General features: G+C 36.3%; 1 protein-coding gene across 2 annotated transcripts in view; it reads left to right on the top strand.

The window, feature by feature from the left end:
• PRRX1 (paired related homeobox 1) overlaps positions 1-17,980 on the top strand; it is a 100,240-nt gene extending 82,260 nt beyond the window's left edge. The window contains exons 3-5 of one of the 2 annotated variants that reach the window (XM_074221986.1): positions 3,039-3,220; positions 7,960-8,031; positions 14,646-14,731. In XM_074221986.1, coding sequence (XP_074078087.1) covers positions 3,039-3,220; positions 7,960-8,014 — 237 coding nt within the window. In that variant the 3' untranslated portion in view covers positions 8,015-8,031; positions 14,646-14,731. Of the gene's footprint in view, positions 1-3,038; positions 3,221-7,959; positions 8,032-14,645 lie in introns of both variants that reach the window. The other variant, XM_074221985.1, reaches the window with a different exon arrangement.
• Positions 17,981-23,688: the final 5,708 nt, after the last annotated feature.

The following is a 23,688-nucleotide window of genomic DNA, read 5'->3' on the forward strand; positions in this document are numbered from 1 at the left end:
GGGTAAGTCAGTGTGAAGTAGATACAGAGTTGAGAAATAGAATATCCCATATGAGGAACACCAGGAATGCCAGTTTGATTACAAAAGAGTGTGGCAAGGGGAATACTATGTAATAAAGATGGAAGGGTAGGTTGAGAAAAAGGTGTGATGGGCTTTAAATGCCAAACAGAAGAGTTCACATTTGATCCTAGACAATCGTTTGTTTAAAGAGACATTGAAATTTATTGAATAGGTGAGTGACATACAAGAAAAAAAATCAGTTTGGTAGCTCTGTGAAGGATGGCTTGGTAAAACAAGAGACTTGAGGCAAGGAGAAAATTAGGAGGCTCTTTCAATAGCCTGGGAAAGAAATGATGAGAAGTCAAATTAGGGTTGTAGTTATAAGGGATGGGGTTTGAATCAAGGGTTTGGGATAATAAGATTTGGTAATTAAATGTCTCTATATGTGTGAATAATAATAAGAGAGAGAACAGAGTTAAGAATAACATTGAGGAGCGGCTAGGTGGCATAGCAGATTAAAGCACTGGCCCAGGAGTTAGGAGTACCTGGGTTCAAATCCGGTGTCAGACACTTAATAATTACCTAGCTGTGTGGCCTTGGGCAAGACACTTAACCCCGTTTGCCTTGCAAAAACCTAAAAAAAAAGAATAACACTGAGAATCAGAACCTAAGATGATAGGAAGATACTGATACCCTTTGAAGATTGAGGAAAGTTGGAAGAGAAATGAGTTTGGGAAGAAAAGCAATTTCTATTCTGGATATGTTGAATTTGAGAAGTCTATAGGAAAATTCAAATTGCTTATCAGGCAATTTTTTGATGTAGCATAGCAATGTATGAGAAAGATTGGGGTTGGAAGATGCATAGAACTGATTATTCATCCAGTGGGAGCTGATGAGAAAGTGGAGAGATAATAAGAAAGTGGAGAGAGAGAAGATAAGAAGACCCAGGGAATTGTGGAAAAGAAGATGGAGACCAAGAAGGAAAGGTCAAACAGGAATATGGAGACTCAAACTCAGAAAAGCAACAAAAGGAAAATGTCAAATGCCACTGAGAAATTGAGAAGAATGAGGGCTGGGAATACAATTTGGTCATTAAGAGCTCATCATTAATTTGATCTGAAACTTAGCAAAAGTTTTAGTTGAACAAAAAAGGTCAGAAACCATATTTTAACAGATTGAGAAACTACTGAGAGGAGAAGTAGAAATAATGAGGAAAGATAATAAGGGGACACATTTCATCCATTTCTGCAGCTCTGGCTCCCAAAATAGATGAATAAGAATTGGATTAAATAAGCAAGCTCTAAAGTTCCAAAGTTCTTTTCAGATCTTTAAATGCTATAATTCTGTATTTTATGTCATCATCTTAAACTCCAAGTTCTACTTCTCAAGTTTTAGCATGTAAGAAAAAAAGACACTTCCTTTAAAGGAAAAAAAAATAAGCAAAAAAATCTTACTTCTCTCTCATTTTTTTTTTAGGATTTTGCAAGGCAAATGGGGTTAAGTGGCTTGCCCAAGGCCACACAGCTAGGTAATTATTAAGTGTCTGAGACCGGATTTGAACCCAGGTACTCCTGACTCCAAGGCCAGTGCTTTATCCACTATGCCACCTAGCTGCCCCTTTTCTCTCATTTTTTTTAAAGAAGATAAATAATATCTAGAATCTGCTGACACATTAAGGCTCACCAAGTGCTCACAAGGATTATTTTATTTGACCCACATGACAACCCTCTGAAAGAGATGCTAAAGCTACACTCATTTTACAGATGAGGAAACTGAGGCTGAGGAATTTGCTTACATAGCTGCTAAGTATCTGAAGAAGAATTCCAAGTCAGGTCTTCCTTCATGACAAGTCCAACATTGGAATTTATTGATGATATCTATGCATCTGCATAACCTAGTTGCTTTCACAAATAGAAATGGACAAGATCTCAATAATATTAAAAATATAGAATTAGTCAAGATCTATGATTTTATTGGTGTATGGAATTAGGAGATGTCACTTCCTCTATGATTGAATGAATATCTGCACTTATTCTGCAATTCATAGTCTTAGAACATTCCATGAGATAATAGAAGATTAAGTGACATAACCATGATCACACAACCTGTATGTGCTAGTGGAAGACTTTAACCCAAGCTTCCCCCATTTTAAGGTCATCTCATTACATCACATTACTTCTCTCACTTATGGGACATTAAGTTGAAAATAGACTATGACGACATAGCCCATTTTCCAAGTTATAGGGTAACAGGACTTAGAGTTGGAAGGATCTTTGAATTCTCTTAGAATGAAAGATCTTTGTGAATAGGAATGGTTTCATTCTTTATATTTGTATTTCAAACATCTCACCCAGTGTCAGTCACATAATAAGTATTTAATTAATAATTTATTGATATCTGATGAATTAACCTAGGTTTGTTATTTCACAAATGCAAAAACAACATGACTTTGCTGAAGATATTTAGTTAGTAGTAGGGCCGGTATTTGAACACAGGTCAAATTAATTAGTAATTAATGAGATTCCAAATCCAGTATTCCAGTTAGCGTGACGCAAATACTGAACTAGTTATAATTTCACAGGACAACTCTCTAAGACTAAACTTACAGAAAGGATAACTATTTGTCTTCTTATATTAGTGATAACACACTTGTCTCTGACCCTCAGGGAGGGTACATTCTTCTGTACATAAAAGCATATACAAGTGAAATAAATAAATATAAGATAATTCTGGTTTGGATCCTAAATAGTTGGTAACATTAATACAGAAAGAAATATGATTTAAAGGGAAAATTGAAGAAAATAGACTATAATAAGATGACAATAATTAAAGTCCTTCTTAGGACAATGTCTCACTGATCACATAATCATCATGGGTCACTAGAGATCTAGGGAATTGAGCTCTAGGGTGTAGGAAAAAAGTTGCAAGTCCTCAATGTATAGAGGAAAGCATCAAAGAAAAAGCCAGGGAATTCTTCGTTTGTTTAACTTTTCTCCCCCTTTCTCTTTGTCTTCCTTTTTCTGTTACCTTTCTTCCAGGTGTGGTTTCAAAACCGAAGAGCCAAGTTTCGCAGGAATGAGAGAGCCATGCTGGCTAATAAAAATGCTTCCCTCCTTAAATCCTACTCAGGGGATGTGACTGCTGTGGAGCAGCCCATTGTACCTCGTCCTGCTCCAAGACCCACCGATTATCTTTCCTGGGGAACAGCCTCTCCGTACAGGTGAATGAATGAATGAATGAATGGCACACTCTCCCTTGCTCCACTTCCATATGCTTTACTGCAGTTGTGTCCATGCTGCCTGTGTGGTTGGCCGAAATTTCTTTTTGGGTTAACCTCTCCAGAGACATTCATCTTGTTGGCATCCCCAGCTTTCTGCAGGAGAATACTAGTTGCCCCAGGAGCAGGGTTTGGGGCAGAAGAGAGAGGGTCAGGTCATCAGCAGTCTCTTCTTGGACTCATGAACATTGAAAAGGGAGAGAATGGGGGAAAAGATTCCACAGAAAAGACTTACCTATTTTCCCGCCTGAAACCATCCTGAAGCAAACTTCCCCTTCCTTCCCATCCTCCCCCCATGCCATTATAAATTCAAGAGATTTTTGTATTTTTGTGGTCAAATAGAAACTTGCATAATGTCAAGGTAGTTGAGGTTCCGAGTGTTGTATGAAGGCAACTGTCATGTTAAAAACAAATGTTTTAGAATAAAAAGCAAAAACAAAAAAAGAAAAAAATACAAGTTAATTCTGACTGGTTTCATGACCATAGTTACTTTCAAAGTAGATGTGGATAGATGTTTCTAAAGTTATTCTTCTCTCCTATTCTTAGTTCTCATGGAGCTTTCAATACGGAGCATAGTTTTTATGTGAGTTATTTTGTATGTTAAAAAAGGAGGAGACCCTTTCCAAATTTTCATCCTGTAGCCCTAATATTCCAGAAGTGCATTTTACACACACACACACACACACACACACACACACACACACACCAGATTGACCCAATGGAATCCAATTTCTTTTCTTGTGGAGGGAACATCAACCTTTATACATTTTGCTTGGCAGCCACTGTTAATTAAAACTGAGCTGAGGGGGAAAGCTAGGGCTGCAGACAAGAATTACTCTTGTTATGGCTAAAACTATTCCACATGGCATCATGATAATGCCTTCTAAAGCCAAAAAATGATGAATTAGGAATAAAGTGGAGGCCAGATCAAACAGTAGCAGGTCTATATTCTCTTAGGTAACCTCTTGAAATACTTAAGTCTTATAGCTAGGTTATCGATGGAAAATTGTAATAGCTAATGACCAAACCAAGTCTTTCAAAGAAAAAAGAACCATTAGCACATTTTTCTGTTATTCCTTTTTGATCCTATTAATCCTAAGCAATGATTTCCTTGGCTTAAGGTCCTAAAGAGCCTTCCCATTCTAAATTCTATGATTCTATGTTTCTCTTTTTAGCAAATGAAGAAACTCAAGGAACAGAGCAGTTAATTGACCAAAAGCCACAGAACTGGTAAAAGACAAATCCGGGACTTAAACACAGTTTTTGGCTATAGATAATTATTTATAATCCATGATTTTTCATAAGTTTAGAATAGGAAAGTGTATTAGCTGGGGTTAGCTCCCTAATATAAAAATTAATTGATATAAAGATAGGGTTTCATGTGGTAACTGTATTAATGATAGGACAACCTCACACCTAAACCAAAAAGCAATAAAACCTCAAAAGCTAACCAGACTTATATGTCAAATTGTTTGCTAATATTTCTTCTTTTGCTTTGGGCATTTGCCATATTTTTAACCCTTAAGTCTTCCAAGTATAGAATACACAATTAGGTAAAATCCTATTATTGACTATCTCTGCTCCCAGAAGTAACATCTAAAAGTGCACTCCTGGGTATAAATGAGGAAAATCATGCCCCCCAAATTAAGATAGGTTATTATTTAGCACACAGGTTTTCCATTGACTTTGCTTTTTACTTTTTAGAAATCACATATATGTTCATTATTTTCAAACCATATATAACTTCTCTACTTCTTAAAAAAGAATGAGTAGATTTTAGGGGCACTAAGTAACTGATGAACCCAATATGACCCAAGATCTTATTAATTGATAAGATATTTTGAAATTGTCCCAAATAATAATGTTTTCTATACTATGTTAAAAATTCCTTGATGCAGATTATATCACCAGATCCCTTGAATCACCATTTGATATAGGTAGGGCAGGTGTAATACCATCATCTAGAAAAAAGAGGGGATGGGACCAAAGTCCCATTATAACTCTAAATCCTATGATCCTCATTTTGTGAATAAAGGAAAAAAGTGGATGGATGTTAAATGACTTGCCAAGGCCACACAGCTGGTAGGGTATAAAATCAGGATTCAAAGCCAAGTCTTCTGAGTATAAGCACTGTGCTCTTTCCATTACATCATACTAGCTCTCCAGAGTCACTGAGTTCCTGGAGTCTTGAACATGTTTTATGATGTATGCAAAATTTATGATGTCTGTAAAATACATATATGTATACCTCACCCAAAACAATGATTGGTATGGCATTATATGACACAAATGACACGAGTTCAAGTCCTGGTGAAAACTGAAGAGACAAGAGTGGGTGGGTAGCAGGGGTTGAAATTCCTTTTAGGGTGAAGTTGAAGTAGATGATTAGGGAATTATAACAAAAACTCACTTTTCTGTGCCTGCATTCTCTTTATTCTGAGCATGAAGATGTAGATCTAGGGTTTTTCACATAAAACTGACTAGAAAGACTTAAATTGATAACAATATCAATTACTGAGAGTTACCCAAAAGTCTTGTTGGCCTTTTAAGCTATTTTAATAAATTGTCAAAGATTTAAACTATGTAAGGCTTTTGATATGCCTTGCATAATGTAAAGGGAGGGACAATTTGAGATCTTTTGCTAGTTCATTGACTAATAAGTGTTCACTTGCCTGTCTTACTTCCTGAAAAGCTTAGTGAATGAAAGGAGACTCATATGGAGGTTTTTAAGATTAGATGCAGGGTAGACTTGAACTTCTCAAAGTGCAGAAAGGAGAGGGAGAAATGTTACTATATCAGGACTTCATCATAATGCTAATGAAGCTAAAATGTCATTCCCAACTCCATTATATTAACAATAGCATTTTTCATCAATAACTTCATAGAATCCTCTTTGGTAGTTCCTATCTTAGATACATAATTGATGACAGTATAGAATGAGCCAGATCTTGCATAGTTGGTGACTCCCAGGCCAGAAAGATTAAGTAAACATTTCAGGCACTTATTTCATCAAAAACTATTCTAGTAGAACTAAGCATCTACACATTAGGAAAATGGTTATATATGCCTGACATATTCTCACCCATTATTATATATATGTTTCCATTTTTTAAAAGGAAAATTAAACATCATCTTAATAGTTTAACACTACTATTTTCCAATGTTAGCAATACAATGGTGTAATGAAGACAGGTAGGGAATATAACCTCCAAATTGATCTTCCAGATGAAATCTAAAGGAAATGAAAAGAAGGAAGAATGGTGGAAAGTCAATGAAGCATTAGGATCTTTGTGTATTATGGGGACTGGAGTCATGCTTACTACTGGTATTGCAATGCCTACTTAATTAGTTATCTGATGCTTCACAATAATCAAACGTTTTCCTTAGGTCATGCTTATGGGGTGGTCATTATCATTTCTCCCATTTCCTAGAGTTGGGAGCTGAAGACTTGCCCAAAATTACATGGTAAATCCTCAGTAGCATCAGAAAGAACTCATTCTTAATTCCTGCCCCCATTGCTTAACCTTTTTGCTCACCATGCAAGTTAAGCTATAACCTTGCCACTTGGATCAAAACTGGGAGGGAGTGGAATATGAAGAAGGGGAGAACCTTGCAAGTTTTCCTTAGATGGTTCATTTTTTTTTGATCAGAAAAGATGTTCTGATAGGTGGAATGTAATAGGTTCACACAAAAAGATAGAATGTGGAAGTAGTTAAGAATATGATTGGTTATCTAGTCCAAGGCCTTATAGAGAATTCCAGAGCCTTTGTAAGACCCCCAAACTTTCTTTAGAAGAAGGCGGGGTAAAGTACCCTAGAGCTTCTAACTTTTGGTCAGGATTGAGATGGAGTTCATAGCCAACTAGGGAATAACCAAAATACCAAATATATCAAATTGCTACTTAGTTTTCTAACTCACAACATTTAATCTCAATCCATTTCACTACCTAGAGCACTTCAGAGTCACAAAGGAAAGAAAAAAAGTCTTGTTAACCATTACTAAATGAATTATCTTTTATTAATTTGCTATGGTGACCTTGAACAAGGCAATAGAAATACAAAGACAAAAATGGAATAGTTCCTGCCCTCTAAAATCTTATATTCTAATGGTTCTTACAAGATTTCTTTCTCTAGCTTTAATAAGATTCCAAAGACATCTGTCCTAGGGTAGGAAACCTTAGGATCATAAGATGTTTTTAGACTTGGAAGGGGCTTTTGAGGCCAACTAGTCCAAAACTCTAATTTGACCTTATGATGTAGCTTAGAATTATTGCCTAAGCAAATTGTGAACTTGGCAAAAGGGAGACTGTCACTACTATGGAAATTCTCTAAACCCCTGATGGTTTGATCCCCAGGGTAATAGATATTGGTAAGCCAGGTGGTTTTCACTTGAGGAGGAGGAGATGAGGGATACCTGTTTATAGTTAATCTCTCCTGTGGGTGAATTCGTATCTTCCATATTTCTGACTTTGGCAGTCATTCACAGGGGAAGGCTTGGTATCCCAAAACTTCCCAGAATAACAAGTAAAAGAGAGTGTTTGACAGCTTTAATTGTCCACCTCATCCCGCCCCAGTTTTTTTCATCCTGCTCCCATTCCCCTCATTTGATCGTGGTCACAGTGATGCCTTGACATCTGCTGAACTCGTTTGGCTCATTTCTCCCTTTCACACTTTCAAAAATAGATCTTCGTCCCTCCCAAGATGTTGTTTACACGAGGGGCTTCATAACGGATTCTAACGGAAGACACTGAAAAGGTAACTTGTCAGTGGGGGAAGGGGGTGGTATCTCGGGCAGGGTTTGAATGGGGAGTAGTGTGCTCAGGAAGAGACACAAATACATACAGACATATACTTACGTATACAATACATACATCTATTCATATATATATATATATATATATATATATATATATATATATATATATATGAAATTAAGCAGTGAGATGCTTGGATGGGGAATGCCATGGATAAAAAAAACCCCACCAGAATATATCCTTCCCTTGACTATTAGAACTGTCAAAGTAGGTCACTTCTTAGAGAGGGACCCTAAGCTACCATAACAGACTGAACTTCTAATCCTTATTCTTTGATTGACCTTACTCAAGTCAAACCATCAATTTGTTCTTTGGTCATAGAATCATAGATTCAGAGTAGGAAAGAGTTTTAGAAGTTTGGCAGTTTAGAAGAATTCAACCCCCTCATTTTACAGATAAGAAAACTAAGACCCTGAACTGTTCAGTGATTTGCTCAAGATATCACATATAGTTAATAAATGATAGAGATAGAATTTGAACCTGGACTCTCCAAATCCAAATCCAAATCTAAATCCAAATCCAAATCCACATTTCCATTATATGATGTCATTTCACATTTCCATGACCTATTTTACAGGAGTCTTTGAAGGATTAGAGAGGTTATGCTCTAAATGCCTTGAGAAACAAAGGAGGATACTAGGCAACTACAATCAAGATGAATCAAATTATGGAAATTTTCAGTTTTTCTAATTGGAAAATTTCAACAAGGAAATAGTGACAGTTCATAAAACATAGTACAAATGTAGCCTGTCTTGAGAAGCCAGACTGAAATATTAATTCAGTTCAACAGGCATTTGTTAAAGCCTCCAATGTTTACAATATGGTGTTAAGCGCTAAGCAAAAAGAGATCAAAATAGAATGTGAACTGCTCTCAAAGAGCTTACATTCAAATTTGAAAATTTGAAAAACAAAAATTACAGAAGATTTAATTGAAGTCATTTTAAAATAAAGATTTTCTAGTATATTTAATGAATTTAAATGAGCAAAATTTACAACTTTTCAAGAAGCCTGGCTTATACAAAATAAAGTCTGCATGCATAATCTTTGCTACTATTGTTCAATCAATGGGATCAATCTAAGAGTAAAGCACCCACCCTTATGCGCAACATTTTAGGGCAGTGTTACAACATGTGAGTTTTCTATGTAGAGAATGATTTGGTGGAAAAAGATAAAAGATTGACTATTACTCTTTACCAAAAAATTAGGAAACAGAAATTTTTGAATCTCAGCAAAATCCCTAAAAGTTTCTTCAAACTCCTTGTCTGCATAATTGGTCTTTCATAGGGATCATTTATTTTGTACAATCTTCATTTTGAGAAACCTTTATGCAAGAGTAGGTCCCAGGAGCCATTGTGTGTTTTCCAGTTCCAATTCCCATTGAAATCTAGAAGAAGAATTAGGAATAACTTAAATCTGAGCTTGAAGCTAAGCTAGGACTATTCAGAATGTGATTAAAATTATAAAGATGATTATGTCTCAACCCAACTTTTGCACTGTTTTATTATTTTTAGCATGATATAGATTGGAATCAGAAAAAAATGATTCTATTTCTGACTTCTTTGATTTTACACAAGCTAATTAATTAATCCAATCTTTCTATTTTAAAATAAAGATGAGACTATGAAATAAGGATTCATTTTCAAAAGGTACACACCCCCCAAAATTTAAATTCTTGAAAGCTATGATAAGTATCTCTTTTTTCCCCCACAGTAGTTTATTCTCTACTGATAAGTTATTATGATTCTACTGAACCAAGACCCAGACATGATAAATGCTCTTTATCTCTTCCAAATACATGAATGTGAAAGAGATGTGACATTTTCCAATGCAAGCATCTCCTTCTGAGGGAATTCTCTCTACAAATACAGTAGGCAAAAAAATATGTCTTAGTTGCTGGTTGAGTGAAGTCCTGGGCATACACGAAGATTGCCCAAGATCACATAGTAAGGACCAAATGCAATATTTAAGGCTTGATTTTCCAAATTCCAAGTCATCCACTAGACTATATTTCAAATAAATGACAAAAAAATCAGGTCCCCAAGTCCCAAATAGGAAGCCAGCTGTCTAATCTGCTCAGATGATTAGCTTCCACATAAGAACTTTAAGTTTTCTTCAAGCTTCCTTTTTCTAGGTCAAATTTATTGACTCGGTGGATGCAGCCTATGCAATTATTTTTTTTCATTCCCCATGTACTCTTCAAGGTTAAAAAGAAGAAATTTCTGGAGATTTTTCAAAAGAAATTATAATCTCAGAACAAAATTCAATTGATGCTGTGGCTAAAGTCCTGTAAATGCAGTTTTTCCCCCCCTCAGAATTTTTTTCCCACAGTCAAGCATTAATTCTGCAGAACAGAAGAGAAAGGAAATGCACTAAAGGTTAGAATCAAGAGAAATGCATGGTTCTTATTAATAAGGCATGACTAAGACAAGCTCAGTTCCACTATTAATACTCACCAAGAATTCAGCTGTTTTCATGAAGCCTTTTAAAATCTTTATTAAAACAAAAGCCAAAAACAAAACAGCTTTCAAGTTTATTCTTGCATTCTTATCCCAGGAAGTTCATATGTGGAAAATGGTAGTGTTTGACTGGGTTTGGATAGTTCTATAGGGTAAGAAGACAAGATGAAGTCATTAAGTACTCATATCTGTAAATTTTCTGTCTTGAAAAAAAAGTAAAATAAAGGTAATATTCGAAATACCTTTTTGCTTTCTTGAAAAAAGACCATAGATGAGGTGATGGCTTGGAAATCCAGTGGTCCTACAAGGACTCTCTTGGATTGGTGGGTATGCTGTGCCTTCTCACCGCTAGCATTTTAAGCAGTAAGTTGCTTCATTTCTACCCTTAACTCCTTTGTTGAAATGTTTTTCAATTAGAAACCATCAAGCTACTAGAAACACAGTCCACACACTTCCCTCTTTTGTGGCTTATGAATGATTGTAGCAAGTTAAGAGTCTAAAGAAGGCATTACTATTAGCTAAAGTGAAGATGCAAACCCATGTAAGGTAAAACAGACTCTTGTAATATATATCCAAAATGCAGTTGGAGTCCATAGTTATAGAGGGAATAACTTTTCTAGTGACTTGAACAGAAGTTTGATATTTCAAACTCTCTGCTGTTGACCAGGTTGATGTGGTGAGAAATACAGAGAAACAGGATTTTTTTTAACTCTAGTTCTTAAATTTAGAAGTCTATTTTAGTTGGTATCTGCAATATATCAATTTGGGAAACTTCCAGTGTGGAAATTTCCCCCATGGTTGTAGATCAGTGATCCATATGATATAATTGCCTGGGGACATTAAATAGTTAAATGACTTGCCCATGGCCACATAATTTGTGTCAGAGGCAGGAATTGAACCCCTATTCACTATGTCATATCTGGCATTCTAAACCATAAGAACAGAATGGAAATTATACCATCTGCCTAGTATGGAATTGTGAAGTACAATTCATTAACAATGGAATATTAAATTGGAGCCACACAATACCCCCAGAAGATTGCAGCCTTTGGAAGTCACCTATGGTTATCATTCCAGCAACAGTGGTTACAATCAACCACCATGTCACTGTTTTGAAATATTATGGCATTTACTACAAGAAATTCTTAATAAAAATGTATTACTTAGTATTACTTAATAGTATCAGGTACTATTTAAATGAAAGTGAACTCATGTGGTCATATTCCTACTCAAAAAATTCACTTCATTTCCAAACTTTGCCTCTAATGTAAAGAAGTGCTGGTTTCCCTTCATGTTGAAGAAAATTTTAGCAGGAAATCTTAGTTAGAGTCTGAATGCCATCAGAAAATTTGCCATGGTGGTATCTAGACTCTTAGACAAAAACATCCAGTGACAAAATTAACTAAAAATAAAGTAATTTTGCCAGATGATTATCAAAATCTTCATCAAAATCTTAAAGCTATCATTTCTTTTCAACAAATCTGTTTCTCTGGAGTCATTGATACTCTTCTTCCATTCTCTTGATAGAGAAAATGACCAGGCTTTTCTCCTGCCATTGAAGGCTTATCTCCTGACCTCTTTTCCCTGCCAACTCACTCCAATAAAAATGAAGTTTAAATAAGCAGAACTGATAGAATCAAAGAAAAAAACAAAAAAAACAATTCAACCAAACCAGACAAAACCAAATAAATAAAAAAGGAGAATTTTGTTTAATTTCTTCCCACTTCTCAGAAAAGTAGATGTATTCATCAATGCCACATAATATGAAAATTTGAAAATCTATTATAAACTCTCTTTTTATGTGATTTGTATGAGATATCATTCCTGTGTTTTCAAACTCTAACTTTACTGAGAATATATTAAAAAGAGATCATATAATTCAACATTTAAACCAATTTTAAGCTGACCACACTGCCTACGATGAGTGTAGATTTCAAATCTGAGTTCTCTCTTGTCTTAGAACCCAGAGAAAGACCATAGTTACTTATGTGTATTCTAGATGAAGATTTTAACAGTTAGTAGCATCTGATACTGGGGTGTACTGTTTCACATGGAATCTAGAATTATATAGGATTCCTTATAATGTTTTGAAAGGCATAGCTTGAATAATGGGATAAGATCAGCAATTGTCTTTTAATAGCTCTTTCTGAATGGTATAGTTAATTTTGTAGTAGATGATACTCAGTAGTGATGGGTGAAAGGGAGAGAAGAAGCTTTATTTTCTATCACATATCTCACTTGGCACCCACTACTTGACAGATACTTGTCTTTCTATCCCTGCATATATTTTATATGAATGCATATATGTATTTACACATGTGTGTATACACACAAAAAGGCTAGAGGACTTCTCAACCTAAAAAATATCAGTCAGTTAGTCAATAAGCTATTATTAGCATTTATAGTCACTGAATTAAGGACTAAGCATGCAATGCCAATCTTCCAGGATTTCACATCTGAAAGATCACATGTAAATAAATAGGTACTCGAGGACACATACAGAGTAGATGAAAGGTAACCTCAAAAGAAAAGGTTCCATTCTTTGGATGTGGAGGGAGGAACCAAGACTGGCTTATCGGTTAGAAGATAGAATTTGAGTTGAGTTTTGAAGGAAACCAGGGATTTTAAGAGGTAGAGAAGGGGGAGAGAGAATATTCCAGGCCTGAGATATTTAGTACAAAACACCTAGACTTGGGTGCAGCGGAGTGTCCCAGTGGATAGAGCAATGGCCCTGGAGTCAGAAGGATTGACACTTGATATTTACTAGTTGTGTGATCTTGAGCAAGTCCTTAACTCAGCCCTTCCCTAAAAAAATACAAAAAGACTTAGACTTGAAAAGTGGAGATTTGTATGTGAGGAAGAGCAATGGGCTGGATAGTGGAGTTCATCAAGGGAAGTTATATAGAAGGAAAAGGTAGGAGGAAGAGGATAATTTACATGCCCCATAAAGGATATTTTATTTGATTTTGGCATTAATAAGGAGAGCTGCTGTCTGCATTGTGAGCCCTCTCCCCCTCTCCTGGGTCATGTCACAAATCTATCTGTCTTGGGTTAACAACCCCAGTTCTCTCTCTTTTTTTTTTTTTTGGTCTCATCACTCAAGCCTTGGAACAATAAACTCCCTGGTGGCTGACGGAATCCTATCGGAATGTAAGGGACAACAAAGCACATGTCATTCCATATATGAGCATCCTTTCCAGTTGTAAAGGATTTTGTTGGATTAAAAAAAATTATGAACATTTTCGTTGAATTTCAATGTCTCATTTTGAAGAGGTTCAAAGTGATGAATATTCTATTGCAAACCATACAGTCATTCATGTGGTATGTTTGTATATGTTTTCTTCTTAAGGACATGTTAAGTTCATACATATGCATTCACTAAAGCTAACCAAAAACCACTAATTGCAAATTTCAACACACTAGCGTTGAGGTCTTGAAGTCTTAATTACAAGTTTTGACAGTGGGATGCAACTTCATATACTTCTCTGTGATGGGTGTAACTAGAAGAAAATAAAAACAATGAGACTTTGGTACCTGAATTCAGAGCCATTAGTGTTGGAGGAAACCTATTCAAATGGAAGAGGTTTATTAGCTTCAAACTCGTAGTTAGGAAGAGTATTTTGTGGAGCTAAAATCCCCTGAAATGGTGATGACTTTATACCCTGGACCTAGGTACAATGAACTGCGTGGACTCATCTTCTAAGGCTTGCAGATCTCCAGACAGAGTAGTTCTGGACTATTAGGTGACATGGTTCATACATCTGACCCACTTCTTTTCTAGAGCTTGGCTTCCCCCAGTGCTGCTTTCTAAGATCAGGCATCTAGTCAGGAAGAATGATTGAGAAGTATTTTGCATGGTTAATTGATGAAACACATTTGCCATTCAACAGCAAGTTTTTCCTCTTGGAAATTAATGAATGCTCATTAGAGCCAACACAGAAAATGCCTTTCCTTCTTCTCACCCCACCCCCACCCCATCTGTTCTCTCCCCTTCCCCACCCCCAACCACTGAAGTTGGTTTCCAAGCATCATATGGCAAAGACTTTGAGCTTCCTGAGACTAATGTTTCTTCTCCCTGTTCTCTCCTTTGTTCCTACAGTGCCATGGCTACTTATTCTGCTACATGTGCCAACACCAGCCCAGCGCAGGGCATGAACATGGCCAACAGCATTGCCAACCTGAGACTGAAGGCAAAGGAATATAGTTTACAGAGGAACCAGGTGCCAACAGTCAACTGAAAAAAAAACAAACAAAAACACTCAAAAACATACCTAAGAAGAAACCAGAAACAAAGAAAAACAGAAAACCACCATAAGATCTTGCTCTGTCCACTGCTTTGTCTGCTGGGGAACACAAACACAGAAACAGACAAAGAATGCAGGACTAAATATTGGGACCATAGCAGAGAAAATCAGGAGAGGAGCAAACTGAAAAAAAATTAGTTAACAAGTCTCCCCTCCCTTTGGGATATCGCTACATTTGTTCCCGTGTTTGATTATTTTTGTTTCCATTCATCTATGCTTTGCTCAGTATAATGAAAGCTTCTTCAGCTATGTCCACCCCATCCCTCATTATTCTAAGTTTTTTTTAAAAAAAATTCATAACAGCAAAACTATATAAACATGCAGAAAAGAGTGCCTAGTGTCATACAGCTGACCCATCTTGAGCCTTAGTGCCTTCCCTGTCTTCCTGCCCAGCTCAATGTCTAAAAGGTTCAGAGGGCTCTCAAGATTGCCAAAGTCTTCCTAAAGTGCCTCCCCAGAAATCTGACTTGCTCCCTGTTTCTCTCTCAGTAGTGTGTGAGCAGGTTTTTCAGGATAGCTTCTGGAAAACAGCAGTAATGTCCAAAGTTGGTCATTAGCCTTTCCTGCTCTTTTCCTGGTTGAATCAGAGCATTAAGCCTTATTTTTTTAAAAAGAACAATATAATACATGACCTATCCACTCCCCAAAGTATCAGTCATTCTAGGTTCCTTCCTCATTGGCCATTTTGAAAGGGGGGAAGAGAAATGGAAGAGAAATGGAAACTTAGCCCTATGCAGAATCAAAGACTGAGACCTATAACTGGTGTTGCCTACTGCTTCCTTGGTGCCACGGGTAAAAGGATAGTCAGATGCACATTTATATATATATACTGTATATATTTATATATATTATATGCATATATAATATTCTTTACAAACTTGGTTTTGTGGTTTCTCAAACATAATGCAATGAAGATGAAAACATCAGGATTGTCAGTAGGGCTGCCACCACTTTGTGTATCTCTAATAAAGGGAAAATTAGGTTCCTGGTTTATTTTCTTTGCAGATACAGAATTCCAGGTTAGGTCATATAGGGCCACCCTTTCAAAATAGATTTCATTGATTCAGTGAGACTTTAAATGGATCACAGCTTGATCTAAGGGTATGGAAATAAGACCTTTGATGAAGAGGTTGATTTTACATAGAATGTTGAGAAGACCTGTTCTACAGTGAGAATTATTTTCAAGAAAGGAAGAAAAGCCATTTTAATCATCCATCTTTTCTTCACCAATAGTAATCCACAAAACATTTTTAGAAGTCAGCTCCTTTAAAAAGTTAGAATAAACCCCAATTTTAAAAAGGTTATTTCTTTAAAAAGTGATTTTGAACTAATAGTACCTGCAAATGCAAATTACTTTTATGGTTTTGTTTATGCAATTACAAATACCTTTATGGTTTTGTTCATTGATATTGATTTTTCCAACCGTGCTTTAATCTTACCAGGAAACCTCAACCAGATTGTCACCATGCTGTGCCTTAGTTTAACTGTTTGCACAAGAGGTTTCATAATATGAACCTATCTCACAGGGATGTTGTGAGGTAGTAATTGTTTGTTCAGTCATTCCTACCTTCCCTTTGTAGCACCTGGGAAGAAAGATGGAGTCTTAATTTTCTAGCTGGGAAATGGTGCCTTGCTATGAACAATTGCAATTTTGTATTGGTAAATGGGGAGACTGCTATAAACTCACAGATTTCTCAACCATCATTTTTTTTTGGCCAAAAGAGTAATTGCATTGACTGCATGAGAATTAACATGCGATTATTCAGAGCACATGCCTTCTTTTTTGACAACCCTTGCTTTTCATTCATACTTCCCCTGAGTGGTTTTGCTCAAGCATTATAAATTGCAAATCATAAAAACACTTGAGATTGATCTCAGAGTCCCAGGCTGAGGGTCAAGGTGATGAAGACCATGCAGAGGATGTAACATTCTGAACATGCCCTTTGCAGATCTGTCACATCCTTTTTTTCCCAGCAGGTTGAATTCATCATGAAACCTTCCATTCCTTCTTATAGACTGCCATCCAGTGAAATATGTATTTTTTCATGCTGTCACTAAATCTCTGTTGTGATTCTCTGTGTATTCCAGTGGATGTGAAGGAGGTTCATATTATATCAACTTGCTTACAACTGTGTACTTTTCTCTCCCAACCCACTTGAGAGAATTCTCACTGGACCCCAGAACTTTCTGCTGAGGGATATTAAACATAAAGGTCTTTTTATTCATTTCCTACTTGACTCCTTGGCAGATTTTGTTCTTGTAGCTTATGAAAAAATACCAAGGAAAGCCCAAAAGTTCAAAGCCCAGAAACCTGATTCAGAAGGGCATTCTTTTTCTTGTGAAAAGAGTATATTTTCTTGGACATTTTGAAACCTCCAGGGAGGGTGGGGGACTAAAAGTATAATGGGGTAGGATGTGTAGTGAAGATATGGAAACAAGGTGTTTAGGTTTCTCAAGTAAGGAGAGAGGAGAGGATCATTCCAAAATGAGATTTTTCTAAAACAGCTTGATAACCTATCAATCAAGAACAGAGTCCTGAACATACAACCAGAATGCAAGTTGGATAAATATTAAGATTGGGTCTACAACTCCTAGACACCTCAAAATGCCACCAATGTTGATCAACCGTGAGGATTTTTCCTGCTGGAGAAACCAAAGCACTGGCATCCATTTTCTTTGCAATTCACCAAGAATTATAACACAATACAAACACTTTGGTCTTGTGCATTTATTTTCTTTTATTTTTTAAAGGCAAGTATTATCTGAAATTTAGAGGAGTAGCCCTCTGGCTCCTGGGTCAGGTGCCAATGGGGAACTTGGGCACTACAAAGCTTGAGGCATCTCCCTGTTTCTCACTCTTACCATACCCAAATAATGATAATAATATATATAGACTATCTATCTGCCAACTTCACCCCTCCACATAACAAGATGCTGGTCCATAGAGGATTTTAATAGGTGAAATAAAGCAAGGAGAGGTGACGAAATGAAAAGGGGACAACATTGAGGGGTAGAAAACCTCATAAGAAATGTATTATGTAAATTATATCTTGCTTTATGTTGTAAAATATACAGTGTTTGCGCTAGAATAGAAATGATTCCTTTTCAATAAAAAGAAAGAACACTCACATCTCTTGTTTTATGCACTTGTGTCTATTGCCTCTTTAATGTCCATCTAACCTATTCAACAAAACCTGAGATGGAGTTTGAGAGGAATGAAAGGAAGGTAAGAAGGGTCAGTAAGTAAGAGAACTGAATATATAATATGATATATCTATATATATTTTATGTATTAGAATTTAATATCTGAAAAGTGCTTCAGAGGCCATCATTATTTTGCATGCCACATGGCAGGTTTCCTGGGGTTATTTTACCAATGTTACACTGGTAATAAATGTCAGAATCCAGGTTCTCTGATTCTAGGGGACAGCTAGATGGTGCAGGGGAGAGAGCACTGGGCTTGGAATCAGGAAGACTCATCTTCCTGAATTCGAGTCCAGCTTCAGATACTACATGTGTAAGTCACTTAACCCTGTTTATCCCAGTTTCCTCCTCTGTAAAATGAACTAAGGAAGAAAATGGTAAATAACTTTGCCACCCCCCCCATCAAATTGCCTTCAAAGAGTCAGTCCCAACTGGAAACTTTTGCAGCTAGTTCATATCCTTTTTTTGTTTTTTTGCAGCAGATTGAATTCATCATGAAATCATTCATTTCTTTTTATGGACCACCTACTTGGCCACTACAGAATGGCACTATAACCAAGGCTTTTCCCATTGAACTATTGTTTCCTCTTAAAAAAGAACCTGAAAGAATTATTGATCTTTGTGAGTGGCACAGGGAGAGAGTTGAAATTGCTGTTTTTTAGAGGAATAAGAAACATGAAAAGAAACTGATCTATTTCCTTTATTGAAACCGCCATTGTTGCCCAGATCTCGATAGCCCATGGAGTATGGAACTTCTCTAGCTTCACTTCTGACTTTGCTTAAAATTCTTAGATTTCCATTCTACTCTGAAGATCTTCATCTTCTCTGACAATGGCTTCACACTAGACAGGCCCGCCCCATCACCTCATATCTTTATTATTTTAATATCCTTTTGCTGACCCTGCCTCAAGTCTCTCCTGATTCTAATCCATTTTCTTCTCAGTTATATAAAATCAATCTTCCTAAAGTACAGGTCTGATTTTGTTCATTCTTCCTCACTAAAATTCAGTTTCCCTTTTAGGTTCAAATATAAAAATCCTCTGGTATTCAAAACTATTCATACTCTAACCTCTTTCTATCTTTCCAGTCTTCTTATATCTTATTCTCTTCTATATAGTCATAGATTCAGTGATACTAGTCTCCTTGTTGTTCTTTTCACAGAATTTTTCCATCTATAGACTCAGGAATTTTCACTGGCTGTGCCCCGTGCCTCTTCTTGTCTCTCTAACTCCTAGATTCCCCAAATTCTTTCAAGTCCTAGCTAAAATTCCGCCATGTTCAAGGTGCCTTTTCCAGTCCCCTTGAATGTTCATCCCATCCTTCTCTTGATTGTCTCCCCCTTGTTTTCTCATAATTGTTTGCATGTAGTTTTTCCCTTTAGATGGTGAGCTCCTTAAGGACAAGAACTGTCTTTTGCTTTCCTTTGTATCCTCAGTGTTAAGCACAGTGTCTGAGCACTTCATAGATGTTTGTTAACTTATGAACATCTCATATCATAACTGATTTTTCCAAACCTTTTCCCTTATTTTTTTTTAGTTTTTGCAGGCCAGTGGGGTTAAGTGGCTTGCCCAAGGCCATACAGCTAGGTCATTATTAAGTATCTGAGGCTGAATTTGAACTCAGGTACTCCTAACTCCAGGGCCTGTGCTCTATCCACTGTGCAACCTAGTCATCCCAAACCTTTTCTTTTATCCTCAAACCCTGTACCATCCCTGACCTCCCACACAGAGGAGATGACTTAGCATATTATTTCAGTGAAAAGTTTGGAATCATCAAATCAACATACCCTTTACTCTTTATCTTCAATTCCACAACATCATCACTTACTTTTCCTTTCCTTTTCTTTTGGAAAAAATATATCTCTACTCTTCTACTCTTTATTGATACAATCTTGTGTCCTTAATTTTATCCCCTCTTTTTTTTTCAATATCTTGGGGCAGCAGCATTTCCTCTCTCATGCATCTTTTATCTTTCCTAATTATCTACTCTCTCAAATTTGTTCAGATTTTCATAATCCTAAAAAAACAAACAAGGACTTAGATTCAGCTATTGTTCCATTTCTCTTTCTCCTCCCTTCATTGGTTATGTTCTTGAGAACTTTGTCCACATTAAGTATTGCCACTTTCTCCTTGTCCACTATCTTCTCAATCAATGCCTTTCACTTTAGTTTCTATTGCCATTATCTTTCCAAAAATTCTTTCTGTGTGATCACTAGTAGCTTTCAATTGTCAAAAAACAATAGTCTCTTTTTTTAGTCATCATTTTCTTTGGCTTCTCTGGAGCACTGGACAACATTGACCAAACTTCTCTTTCTACATACTCGTTCCTTCATTCAATGATTATTAGGTGGCAAGCAGGAAGCAGTCAAAAGGCAGGCTGCAAGTGCTAAATCCAGAAAATGTTTTCAATGAGAGAGTATCAGAATTCACTGAACAAAGTGGGCATATATCTTCTGATTAGCAAAGCAGGAGCACTTTAAGACCAAAATGAACAAATAAGGTCTAAGGCAGGGAAATATTGAAAAACTCACCATATGAATTCCATGGGGGTTTGCCAAGGGCAGAGATGAGAGTATTCCAGGGGATGAAGAATTGGTCAAAATTTATTCTTTAGGTTCCATGATGGCTAGGGAGTATAGAGATATACAACAAGGAGTTATCCAGTTAGTGATGGTTTTACTGGTTTTTAAAAGACCAAGTAAGATGATATACAGCTGAGCTTCAAACTTACATGTACATGTTTGTAGATAGACTGTCTGTTTTCCCATTGAACTTTGTAGCTTTAATTCAATTTGATAAATATGTATTAAGGATGGGGAGAGTATTTTACCACAAGGAGCACACACACACACACACACACACACACACACACACACACACACACACACAGAAACACACACTGGAAAAAAGGAAAACTGCCTTGAGGGTATCTTGTTCCATGGAACTAAAACCAAACAGAGCTACATATGGAAAACAGAATAGTTGCAAAGTCTCTATTATGACTTATATTTAAAAAAAAAAAGACTTTGAGAGAAGTTTCATATACTTCATTCTCCAGTTCTCCAATCAGAGGAGAGAAGAGCTTGAGGGCGATGAAAAGGTATTGGTTGCTTAAGATGAAGTTAGCAGCATGGTGGTAAGATCTGAAGTGATCTCATCCTATCCAAGGAGGGTCATCCCAGAAGGGTCATGTTGTTCCATAGAAATGAAACCAAGCAGAACTGAAGAAGAAAAGAAAAAAAATTTCTTTTCTCCCAACTCAACTGTCCTCCCAGAATTTGTGAATCACTGCTTTTGACTGTATTTCTATATTTGACTCCTTTTTTATTCCTCTAGCCCTATGCATGTAGTTCTTACCTTGCCTCCAGAAATGTATTATATTATTATTAATAATAATTGTTATTAATTGAATTAATTTCTGCTTGGACATTTATAGTTACTAATAGTTATTTGTCCTTTGTTCTCCATCTCTCCAAGAATTTCAATTAATCAATTAGAAATTGGCTAGTATTTTAAGTGTCTGTTATATATCAGGTACTGTACTGTACAAATACAAGGAATGAAATAATCCCTGGTCACAAGAATTCTAATGGAGAAGACAAGTACACACACATAAACACAGAATAAATATAAAGAGAATAATTATAAATATAAATAATATATGAATATTATAGATATAACTATTATGTATACTATAATATTTAAAATATAAACATAAATACAAAATATTTGATACAAAGTAATTTGGAAGAGAGGACACTGGTAGTTGGGGGATCAAGAAAGGCTTGATGCAGAAGGCAGTGTTTGGACTGTATGGGGGAAGATAGGAATTCTCTGACTCAAAGTTGAGGAAGGAATGAGTTCTAGACATAGGATATAGCCAGTTCAATGACATGGAGACAGGAAGTGGTTGTTATGTGTGTGAGGAAATAACAGGACCAGTATGGCTGGATCACCAGTGAGTCTGGAAAGATTGGTTGAGGACTTTTGGGGAAAGGTTTTAAAAGCTAAACAGAAGAGTTCCCAGAGGCAAGAAGGATGCACTAAAGTTGGTTGAGTAGAGGAGTGACATTGGCATATCTGTGCTTAAAGAAAACCACTTTGGCATCAGTATGTAGGATGGACTGTGGGTAAGAGCCTGGAGATAGTCAAGAAATTTTTAGAGTAAAATAGGTAAGAGGAGATGACAGACTGAACTAAGGAGGCAGCTGTATGAATGGATTAATAGTTATTTGTCCTTTGTTCTCAAAGAGGTCCATGATATCAGGAAGTGAAGCCATTGCACTTTATTGAAAGTGAATTGGATTTAAATAGGGAAGTTGTGCAAAGTCACCAACCTCACTTTGCCCTTTGGAACCATCTGGATCCAGTGGCCAGATATGAATCAGGATGACTGGAGATGACCCTGGACCTTGTGGGAGATTTTGGCCTTTTTAAGTCAAGGTCATTTTCAGGTCTCAGTTAGATTGAGGCAATTTGGTGATTGTCTGGGTAAGGAATGAAGCAAGGATTAAAACCAACAACATTTCCAGTCAATTCAGAAAGAAAATAAAGATATAGATGGCATCCTGGTCAGATATCTGCTTCTGAAATCCCTTTCCACAGACAATTCATAATTTCTGTAATTCTGATGATATTGTAAGTGAAGAAATAAGAATGAAGGAAGGATCATTGCTGATTCCAAGATTTTAAACCTGTGGAGATGCTTAGGACATCAGGTAGATATGAAGGTTCAAGGTTAAGGTATGTTCAGATGCTATGAGTTTGAGATAAATATGAAGAATATTCAGGTATAATTTTTCTAGGATTGCTAGAGATGTGGGACTAAAGTGGCAGAATGAGAGTTGGATATGCAGATTTGAGAGTCTAACAGTAGCTATAATTGCCAAGCAAATCTCTGGGTTATATGTTTAAGGCAAGGGTCAATGTAAAGCTGTAAAATACAACTGTTTGATTCTGGGTCAAGAGAGTTGGCTTAGAACCTAGCTCTGATATTTATGAACTGTGACCATTAGGAACTTGCTTCATCCCTATGATTCTCAGTTCTCTCATCCATAAATGGGTATATTTATTGTACTTCTAACCTCACAAGGTTGCTGTGAGCTCCAAAGGATCTTTCTTCCATCCTCTAGCCTGATACAGATTAGGATTTCCCTCTTTCTCTTCAGATCCATTTTCTTTTTTTGTTTGCCTTTGAAGCATTTGTACTATTCTTTCAAGGAATATTTTTTCTCTTCAACAGGTTGATAATCCAGAGAAATGAATACTCACTGAGGGCAGTGACCATTTCATTTTGAATAGTTATGTTCTTTGTATTTGGCATGGATTTAATGAATATACATTGAATTTTTACTGAACCACCACTTTTCCTCTAGGGAGAGGACCATTTCATATGCATGTAGTCGTACCTTGCCTCTAGAAACACATATTATTATTATTATTATTAGTTGTTATTATGTGAAATAATTGTTGCCTGGACATTTATTTATTTAACCACTATCTACTGCTGAAAGCTTCTATAAATGTTACTTTTCTGGAATACAAAAATAATATACAGTTGGACTAGTGCTTATGGACAGGAGATATTTATTGGCAAATTTATTAAATAAGGAAAATTTGCATTTCTGTGGACAGT

This window comes from Macrotis lagotis, chromosome 2 (genome assembly GCF_037893015.1).
Source record: "Macrotis lagotis isolate mMagLag1 chromosome 2, bilby.v1.9.chrom.fasta, whole genome shotgun sequence".
Lineage (NCBI taxonomy): Eukaryota > Metazoa > Chordata > Mammalia > Peramelemorphia > Peramelidae > Macrotis > Macrotis lagotis.